General features: G+C 44.5%; 1 protein-coding gene across 1 annotated transcript; it reads left to right on the top strand.

The window, feature by feature from the left end:
• Positions 1-5,712: 5,712 nt before the first annotated feature.
• LOC125551273 (heat shock cognate 70 kDa protein 2) lies at positions 5,713-9,145 on the top strand. Its single transcript, XM_048714444.1, has 2 exons — positions 5,713-6,032; positions 7,268-9,145. The coding sequence occupies exons 1-2, from the start codon at positions 5,819-5,821 to the stop codon at positions 8,998-9,000; spliced, it is 1,947 nt and encodes a 648-aa protein (XP_048570401.1). The 5' UTR covers positions 5,713-5,818; the 3' UTR covers positions 9,001-9,145.
• Positions 9,146-10,568: the final 1,423 nt, after the last annotated feature.

Consider the following 10,568-nt stretch of genomic DNA (forward strand, 5'->3'; position numbering starts at 1 on the left):
ATGTAGATTGAGCAGCTAAATGAAAAGGCCTCACAAAATATCAAGATTCCAGAACATGGATCTGGGGTCAAGCCATTTGAGTACGACATTTTGGAGTTCAGAACTAAAATATGGGGATTCAGATTTACTCAGGGTAGGAGGGTATGTGTGGGCTGTGCTATATCGACATACACCAGATGATGAAAAATCATATGTCTGGACAAAAATGCACTATAATGTCATCTTAGAATCAATATGGATTCTACCATAGAATTTAATAAACATGGTCACCAGAAAACTGAACTTTACCTTGCCGGAAGAAAGAGAGACTCGAGGGAACTCAGCAGTCAATGATCTGTTGGTCATCTTCTCCACAGGGAAGAGAGGAAGGAGTGATGCTCGCCGACCTCTCATAATCCTTGCCAACCATCTCACTGTCGCCATCATCCACCAGCATACCACGCCGATTGCGGCACCTCATGTTGTCATGCACGGAGCGGCAGACCTAGCAGCATAGATCAAAGAGTATTATATAAAACTGTAGCAATTCATATCTAAACCATTATTTTTCAATCACACACACATATACCCAAATGGAATCGATAACAAACTTACAAAATATAGCTGACACCACTAATGTAGTAGGCTACTCAATGCCACAATAAACAAAACCAATCAACTAGGTACTCAAGTAGCATTATTTACAACAGTAGTCACTTCAGATTCAAAAGGTGTAGACAGAATGGACAAGCTTAATATCTAGTCTTTCTTGTAGTCTAACCTCACCCGACACTGATGCTAGATAGATGGAATTGCACATATTTAAACTTGGTTCTCCTAGTATCGAAAATCTCCACATGCATCGACTAATTAATCAGTGGCAAAAAGGAGCTTTCGATGGAAGAGAAAGAAATAAAAACCCTGCAGAAAATTGACTGTTGGCAGCAGTGGACGGGAACGACCAACAATAAAACAGCAGAAGCTTGTGTAGTTAACCTGTGTACCATGACCTGGCTCATCGTAATACCATGACCTAGCTAGTTAATTGTCCGTCGCTGATGCTCCCAAATCCTCACGATACACACAAGGAACATCAGGCCATATGCACTCCTCATGATACCTTGGTCTCTTGACCTTCGAGTTCATAAAAGGAAGGTAGTCTGACAAGCAACTTCATCAGATCAGGTTCAGCCTTGCAGGTACCTAATAAGAAATAAAAACAGATTCGTTAGGTGGCAACTTGAATACCAACGATGACTGGATCGGCACCATGGCGCCTGCAGCCGCCTCTCTTCGCCAAAAAGCAAATCCCCACCGAGAAGGCCGAGCCGTGCGAAGCGGGCCGTGAGGAGTGGCGAGAAGGGGAGAGATCGAAGGACCGGAGGTAGCAGTGGTTTCCACAGGCGACCTTGTCCTCGGTGGCAGTGGTGGCTCCCCTGTAGTCGGCTCGGATCATAGACGGGGGTGGTTGGAGACGGCGGGCCGATGCGCTCAACAGCGAGATCCGGCAGGCGGCGTGTGGTGGAGGGAGGGGAAGGAGGCGGCCGCGCCACGGATGAACGCTCTATTCCTGAATCATGAAACTTGTAGTAATAAATGAGATAAGAGTACTTGATCATCAATTCTAAAGCTGCCGTCTTGCTCACAACCTTGGATTTCTTGGTGAACTCTATACATCCACTACAAGACAATGTCTAGTTTCAGTTATCTGAACAAGAGTACTGAATTGATTCAGGCAAGATACGATTGTCAAGAAAAAAAGATAGTAAAGACTGTTCTAAGTTTCTCTCACAGCAGCATGAGGTTCTTAACTGTGCACTTTGCCTGAAGCTGAAACAAAGTTGCAAGATAGGAGTACATTTTTTTTCCTAATCCTGGATATTGATAAACACTGCATGAGATAATCCTGAATATTACAACTTGTAATGATCAATGAGACAAGAGTACTTGATCCTTAATTTTTAACCTATCATCTTGATCATAACCTTGGATTTCTCAGTGAACTCTATACATCCATCATTTTATATTACCAACAAACACCTAATCCCGACAGTTACTGTAGAAAATAATAGACAGTAAATGGTAACTGTACGAACACCTAATTCTAAAAGATACAACTTGTAATGATGAATGAGATAAGAGTACTCAATCCTCGTATTGGTCAAAACCATAGATTTCTCAGTGAACTTCATTTGTCTGTCGGTACAGTATGTATTTCCAACAAAGACTACACACAACAGCGTCTAATGCAGTTATCTGAATAATGTCTACTGATTTCATTCAGGCAAGCAACAACCAAAAAAGTTGTGACAACTAAATTCAATCTACAACTTTACACCAAAAGGTTCAAACATTTGTTCAAGGAAATGAATGCAACCTCGGAGTTTAGCAGGAAATGAAATATAACATCACACACTGTGAACACCTAATTCTAAAAGATACAACTTGTAATGATGAATGAGATAAGAGTACTCAATCCTTGTATTGGTCAAAACCATAGATTTCTCAGTGAACTTCATTTGTCTGTCGGTACAGTATGTATTTCCAACAAAGACTACACACAACAGCGTCTAATGCAGTTATCTGAATAATGTCTACTGATTTCATTCAGGCAAGCAACAACCAAAAAAGTTGTGACAACTAAATTCAATCTACAACTTTACAGCAAAAGGTTCAAACATTTGTTCAAGGAAATGAATGCAACCTCGGAGTTTAGCAGGAAATGAAATATAACATCACACACCGTGATTCTTTAACATGGTTCTCCTCTCAGTACACATATATATCAATCAAAAAGGTATTTTGATTGATTCATGTGCCTGCTAACATGCAGACTGCTTGCCTATAGAGACAAGATGGGGGTGAGAGAGAAGGAGGAGAGGGATATGGCTTACCACCTACAGCGAGGATGAGGAAGAACCTGCAACAGCAACAGCTTCTCTTTGGCCGGGCCCCTTCACGCATGCAGAGCAGATCGGAGGGAGCAAACTGACTGCATATATAGACCACACACACGAATCAGATGTGGAGATGAAGAAGGCCAGAAGAAGAGAAGGGATTCATGGCATACCCTTGCGGAAGTTGCCGCTCTTGCTCTCAGAGGAGAGGAAGATGCTGCGGATCCTGAGCTCGGTCACCATGGCCGCCCGCGGGCTAGGGTTTCGGGCGCGAGCAGGGAGGGATGGATGGGTGTGGAGGTGAAAGGAGGAGGGCGCGGTGCTGGCGGCGGTGGTGGGAGGAGGAGGACTCCTCTGCCACTGCGTGGTCGTGGTGGCGCCGATGCGGGAACGCCGGTGCGGGAACACCGGTGCGGATCTGGTCATGGACGGCGGCTAGGATGTAGGCGGTCGGCGCGGTGAAGTAGGTGGTCGGCATCCAGTGGAGGGAGGTGACCGGCTATGAGAGGCGAGAGGTGGCCGGCGATGGGGGAGGGAGGCAGCCAACGCACCGGCGGCGACGGATGCTCGTGCAGGAGGGAGGGTGAGATGCGTGAATCGGGTAGGGATCGTGGAGAGGCGTGCGGGGATGGTTTTCTCTGCACTGTAAAACCAGTGGGAGGGGGACGAATAAAAACCGGCGAAAAAAACCCGATGAAAAAACCCAACAAAAATAGAAGGTGGAAGCGGGGGAATTGGAGGTGGAAGGGAGGACGAAAATAAACCAGAAGAGATGGGACAAAAATTAAATCCGGAACGCGATCTATCAACTGAGACATTAAAAATAGAGATTTAAGTTTTCTTTGAAGGGTCAATGGTTAACGGCGCCTATACAAACCTCGCCTAACGCGAGTTTGAGCGACCTCTCGCATTAAGGCGTCGCAAAAAGGGCCGGCCCAGGTTAGTCACATGTAAGTTCGTCTTTTCTCTTGTTTTTTCTTTGTTCATTTTTATGTTTTTTATTTTATTATTAATATTTTCTAAAATATTATAAGTACATTATTTCAAAAAATAAAACAAATAAAAATATTAAAACAGTGATTTTGAAAAAAGATAGTAACAAATGCAAAAAAATTGTTAGCTTAATTAACAAAATTGATACCATATTAGAAAATGTTCGTGACATTTTGTAAATATTCATGTGCTTAAAAAAATGTATGTGACATTACGAACAAAATTTAATCATATTTAAAAAAATTTATATAAAATAAATTTTCAAATGTATGTCAAAAATGTTCATAGCATAAAAAACTGTCTGTGACATTTTAAAAGTTCATGCATTTCAGAAAAAAAGTATGAGATATTATAAAAAGTTATTCATCATGTAGTTAGAAAATATTAAACGTATATCAAATAAATGTTCCAGATGTGTACGTAAAATGTACAATGTTTATGAGAAATGTATATATCAAATATTTATTCGAAAGAAATGTTAATAATTGTATTTAAAATGCTAATCATGTATTAAAAAATATTAAACATGTATAAAAAATGTTCTTGTTGTATAAGAAAAATCTAGACATCGAAAGAGTTTATTTTCAATAATAATAATCGTGTATTTTAATTATTTAACATGTATAGTAATAATGTTTCAGGCGTACATGAAAAATATAAATATAAATCAAGAAAAACGATACAAACAACACATAGAAAACAAAACAAGTTAATCAAAAAGTTGTAAAACCGAAGAAAAACCAATGAAAACCATAAAGAGTAACAGAAAAAAGGAAAGAAAAAACACACAAAAAAAACAAGTGAAAAAGAAAGAGAAATGAAGAAAACCAAATAAAATTAGTATGTATCAAAGAAAGAAAGAAACCAAAGAAAACCAAAGTTATAGCCATTAAAAAATAAACGAAAGAAAACCAGTGAAAAATAAAAAGAACAGGAATAAAACCTAGAGTATGGTGAAACCTACGCTAATGGCCCGTCCACTCGCGCTGCACCTGACCCGGGAGAAGTTAACGTCTTGTTGTAAGTGATTTACTATACATGTCTAAAAAACATAGCTCTCATGCATGTTGCTTTTTTTCTTTGAAGATTCTCGTGCATGCTGCTAGGGTCATTGGAGGGCGTGTGGTGGGGTAGCTCTGTCGGATCTCACGGAATTCAATGTGTGTTGGTCTTCAGTGAATCCGTTAATTCGTTTTCATTTGGATGTTTACAGGTTTGATCCTTTCGATCTTCGACTTTCTCCATCGGGATGGTTGCTGCTCTGGTGCACTGGTCCTACGGAGTTTTAGCAGGACGACTTCTCGACTGTCAACTACAACAAGGTTTGTTCGGCTCCAGCAAGGGAGGGCCGATTGCGATGCGCCTTTGGCTCGCTCCAGTGCTTGTAGTCATCGTTAGGTGGTCCGCGGACTTGATTGTAATTTTTATTATCTTTGATGTTCTTTATACTGACATAATTAACTATGAATAGATTGAAAGATTCTCACACAAAAAAAAAAGCATCGAGGAGGAGCTCTCTTCAAAAAGCCAACCAAGAGAGATAGCCAGAAAAAAAAAACCGAGAGCAACATGTTTGTGTTACAGGCCAGCCAGCCCAATGATTTGAATGATTGGCGTCAGGGAAATTGTCTGGGGTCAGCCCAACAAAACCCAATTAGTATTTCCTTATACCAAAACAGAAAAAGAGAAAAAGGAAAGAAACACGACCAATATTGGCCTACAAGCCTACAACTACGAAACCACGCCTCGCGCGCCCATCGCCGTCCGATCACAACCCAACGCCCGCGAACGCCACCGTCGGAACCTTCCAGAGCCCCTCCCCGTCCGCTATAAACGCCCGCCGTCCGCCTCCGTTTCACCCCCTCTACCAGTCCTCCTCCCACCACCAAAACCCTAGCGCCGCCACCGCCAGCACCACCGCCGTACTTCCAAACCGAGCGACAGCTGCAATGGCCGGCAAGGGCGAGGGTCCCGCCATCGGGATCGATCTCGGCACGACCTACTCCTGCGTCGGCGTGTGGCAGCACGACCGAGTTGAGATCATCGCCAATGACCAGGGCAACCGCACCACCCCCTCCTACGTCGCCTTCACCGACTCCGAGAGGCTCATCGGCGATGCGGCCAAGAACCAGGTCGCCATGAACCCGGTCAACACGGTTTTCGGTGAGCAATCCACCACCTTTCGTCATTACTCTTGTTTATCCGCTTTAGATCTGTCGATCGGGGCTCTGTCTAGTGCGCGGATTGAGCTTAGTTCAGCCACTTCAGATCGATTTTGTACGGTTTGTTACAGCTTAGCCTTTGCAATATGTTCTGGTGTCAGCGCGTGCTTCGGTTGATTTGATTCGTTGACTAGTTGTACCTGCGCCAGGTTACATGTGGCTGGTTGCTTAGTTTAATCTGTTCCCGCCGTAGCTGTATTATATAATAGATAGATCTGTGCGTGCGCATAGTTTTTTATGTGTGGATACTTCTGCATGCGGGAGCTTGGTTCAATCACGGTGCAATTATTTGTTTCTGCCCTATCCCTATATAGGGGAAAACATGGCACTGTCAAAGCCAGTAAGAAAAAGAATCGAAAGTAGATGTGGACTCACACTGTAGATGTGGTTTTATACCTGGATGAATTCGTACCTTACGGCAAATAAAATATCTCAGTTGTGCCATCTAGCTTGAACAAAGTGGATGATGCATCACTTAATATAAAATGATAATCAGTGGAATACCAAGCACTACCGTCTGATATATACTTCATAAAGCTCTTAATTCATTTAACTTATTTTTTGAACTGTTTTTTCTTTCCTGTTTGATTTTTTTAACATGGAGTTAGCACCTGTGATGTAAATTAGCCGATTTGTTCAACATAAGTGATTATTCCAAAAATCACTGGTTGCTAACTTGGTAAAATTCTGTAATGTTATTTTTTACCCCTTTAATATTTATGTTGCTCTTTATTGCCACTATCTGGTATCTGACACGGTCTTATTTTGTGTCTTACGCATTTTGTAATATGGCATGTAATAAGGGGGAACGGACCTTGTGCCACTGGCTACTTTACTAATTTCCTATTCTATGCTTTTGCATGTGTAAATAGCATCTTGATTATTGACTTTTATGCATCAATGTTTGTTATTCCGTTCAAGGGTCCACCTTGTCTCTGTACTAGGCAAGTATACCAGTAGATCATACCGTGCTTTGTTCTGTATAAGCTTTTGCATGTTTTCTGATGATTAATTACTGCCATATATTTTATTTCCTGAACTGATTTCAAGTTTGATTATCTATATAAGGCTTGGTTGATATTCTGTTGCTTATTTTCTTTATTAATTATTAATTATCAATACATCATTGTGATAAATTGGTATTTCAAGTCGCTGACATGATAATTTGCTCTGTAGATGCCAAGCGTCTCATTGGCAGGAGAGTTAGTGATCCTTCTGTCCAGAGTGACATGAAGCTTTGGCCCTTCAAGGTCATTGCTGGACCTGGAGACAAGCCTATGATTGTTGTTCAGTACAAGGGTGAGGAGAAGGAGTTTGCTGCTGAAGAGATCTCCTCCATGGTCCTCATCAAGATGCGTGAGATAGCTGAAGCGTATCTTGGCAGCACCATCAAGAATGCTGTTGTCACTGTCCCTGCCTACTTCAATGACTCTCAGAGGCAGGCCACCAAGGATGCTGGAGTGATTGCAGGCCTGAATGTTATGCGCATTATCAACGAGCCAACTGCTGCTGCTATTGCTTATGGTCTTGACAAGAAGGCCACCAGTGTTGGTGAGAAGAATGTTCTCATCTTTGACCTTGGTGGTGGCACCTTTGATGTTTCCCTCCTCACCATTGAAGAGGGTATCTTTGAGGTCAAGTCCACTGCTGGTGACACTCACCTTGGTGGTGAGGACTTTGACAACAGAATGGTCAACCACTTCGTCCAAGAATTCAAGAGGAAGAACAAGAAGGATATTAGTGGCAACCCCAGGGCTCTCCGCAGGCTGAGGACAGCTTGTGAGCGGGCGAAGAGGACCCTCTCCTCCACTGCGCAGACCACCATTGAGATTGACTCGCTGTATGAGGGCATCGACTTCTACACGACCATCACCCGTGCCAGGTTTGAGGAGTTGAACATGGATCTCTTCAGGAAGTGCATGGAGCCTGTTGAGAAGTGCCTGAGGGATGCTAAGATGGACAAGAGCACTGTCCATGATGTTGTCCTTGTTGGTGGCTCCACCAGGATCCCAAGGGTGCAGCAGCTGCTTCAGGACTTCTTCAATGGCAAGGAGCTGTGCAAGAACATCAACCCGGATGAGGCTGTTGCCTATGGTGCTGCAGTCCAGGCTGCCATCTTGAGTGGAGAGGGCAACGAGAAGGTCCAGGACCTCCTGCTGCTTGATGTCACACCTCTTTCTCTTGGTCTGGAGACTGCTGGAGGTGTCATGACCGTTTTGATTCCAAGGAACACCACCATCCCCACCAAGAAGGAGCAGGTCTTCTCCACCTACTCTGACAACCAGCCTGGTGTCCTTATCCAGGTTTATGAGGGCGAGAGGACCAGGACCCGCGACAACAACCTGCTGGGCAAGTTTGAGCTCTCCGGCATCCCTCCTGCCCCCAGGGGTGTGCCCCAGATCACGGTCTGCTTCGACATTGATGCTAATGGCATTCTGAACGTCTCCGCGGAGGACAAGACCACTGGGCAGAAGAACAAGATCACCATCACAAATGACAAGGGCAGGCTGAGCAAGGATGAGATCGAGAAGATGGTGCAGGAGGCTGAGAAGTACAAGTCAGAGGACGAGGAGCACAAGAAGAAGGTGGAGTCAAAGAATGCCCTTGAGAACTATGCCTACAACATGCGCAACACCATCAAGGACGACAAGATTGCCTCCAAGCTAGCTGCAGACGACAAGAAGAAGATCGAGGACGCCATTGACCAGGCCATCCAGTGGCTGGACGGCAACCAGCTTGCTGAGGCAGATGAGTTTGATGACAAGATGAAGGAGCTGGAGGGCCTTTGCAACCCCATCATCGCCAAGATGTACCAGGGTGCCGGAGCTGACATGGCGGGCGCCATGGACGAGGACGATGCACCTCCGGCTGCGGGCGGCGCTGGCCCCAAGATCGAGGAGGTCGACTAAGCGAGCACTTGTACCAGTCTTACCCTAAAAGTTTATCCCGTTCGTTATGTTGGATGCTACTCAGTACGTGGTGTTGGATGTGAGCTTTGTGTGTGTGAACTGCGTTTGCTGCTGCTTTTCTGTTAATGTTAGTTACATCTGGTGATATGCTGCTACTCTGTCCACCTGAGGTATTTATTTCTCCGCTTGCCATCGTATTTTGTTTGGGCGACTGGAGCGCCGGTGCGTAAATTTGGGCCGGTCGCACCAGCCGCGTCCGATTCATTAAACCCATTAAGCTACGCGGGAAAGGCGGCCAACCAGCTATGCCACGTGGTGCAAGCTAGTTGGCCGCGGTGAAAACTCTTTTGTAAATTTTTTAGATGAATGTGTAGATTTTTTATATGTATTTTATTTTTTTAGATGGAGGTGAGAAGCTTTGGTATTTTTTAAATGAAGAATTATACAAAGTGACACTCGCTGGTAAGCTATGGTGGTAATTATTTTTCTTTACTTTTTTTTAAATAAAGGCGAGAATTTTTTTGAGAAAAAATGAAAATGTGCGCACAACTTTCTTCTAAACGGCGCCACAGGGTGATGCCACAACCACTAGTCCATATACAACCGTACCCATGCTCCCAGAAGCAGAGCTCCAGAGTCACCGGCGGATTGCAGCCCTACCACCCCATTCCCTTCCAGCTCGTGGTTGAACCATAGTAGGTTCCAGCAAAAAAAGGGTTCAGTTCCAGTAAAAACAAATTCAGTAGCAAAAAAAATGCTCCAGTGGTCATTTGTAGCAAAGGAACCAGGTTCCAGCAGCAAAAGAATATGCTGGTTCCAGCAAAACAAATTCAGAAGTGAACAACTCCAGAGATCGATTGTAGCAAAAATTCCAGCAAAATTAATATGCCGGTTCCAGCAAAAACACCTTGATGGCAACAGTACCGTCAAAAATCATGCCTCCCTGCCGGCAGTCACAAAACAAAGAGATCTCTAGCGATTCAACAAAAAAACTTACGGTTGTAGCAAAATAAAAAGGCGGTGGAAGCAAATACGACTGGACTCGTCATCCGATTCCAGCATTGGTCATCTGGATGTAGCTTTTTGTCGAACGGTTCCAGCAAAAAACCACGCTGGTTGTAGCACTGGTCGCCTCGGTTGAAGCTCGACGCTGGGCTCCACCTCACCATCGTAGCATCTAGCCACGCAGGTTGTTGCTCGCGACATGATGGTTGTAACTTGCTGTAAGCATGGTTGCAACATGCGCTCCTCCCGCTCGCCACCATTAAAGCACGGTCGCCATGGGTTGTAGTACTCAACACAAGAGGAGGGCGAAGCTCGTCGGAGCAGCGCGGGGCAGGTGGAGGCGGACGCCGCGGACCCTCGCCAGGTGCATAGTTGTTCTGATTTGGGGGAATGAAAAGATAAGAGGCTGCGAAAGAACAAGAAATGCCTGCGGTTTGTGGAGCCCAGGATGGATCCGTGGGGAGGAAGGTGATATGCGAGGGACGTGGCATAAAATCGGGGCCAGTAGATCACGAGCAATCGGACGCTACGCGTGTGACCGACCGAAACTTCGGCCAGTCCGC

The sequence above is a fragment of the Triticum urartu genome, chromosome 4, assembly GCF_003073215.2.
Source record: "Triticum urartu cultivar G1812 chromosome 4, Tu2.1, whole genome shotgun sequence".
Classification (NCBI taxonomy): domain Eukaryota; kingdom Viridiplantae; phylum Streptophyta; class Magnoliopsida; order Poales; family Poaceae; genus Triticum; species Triticum urartu.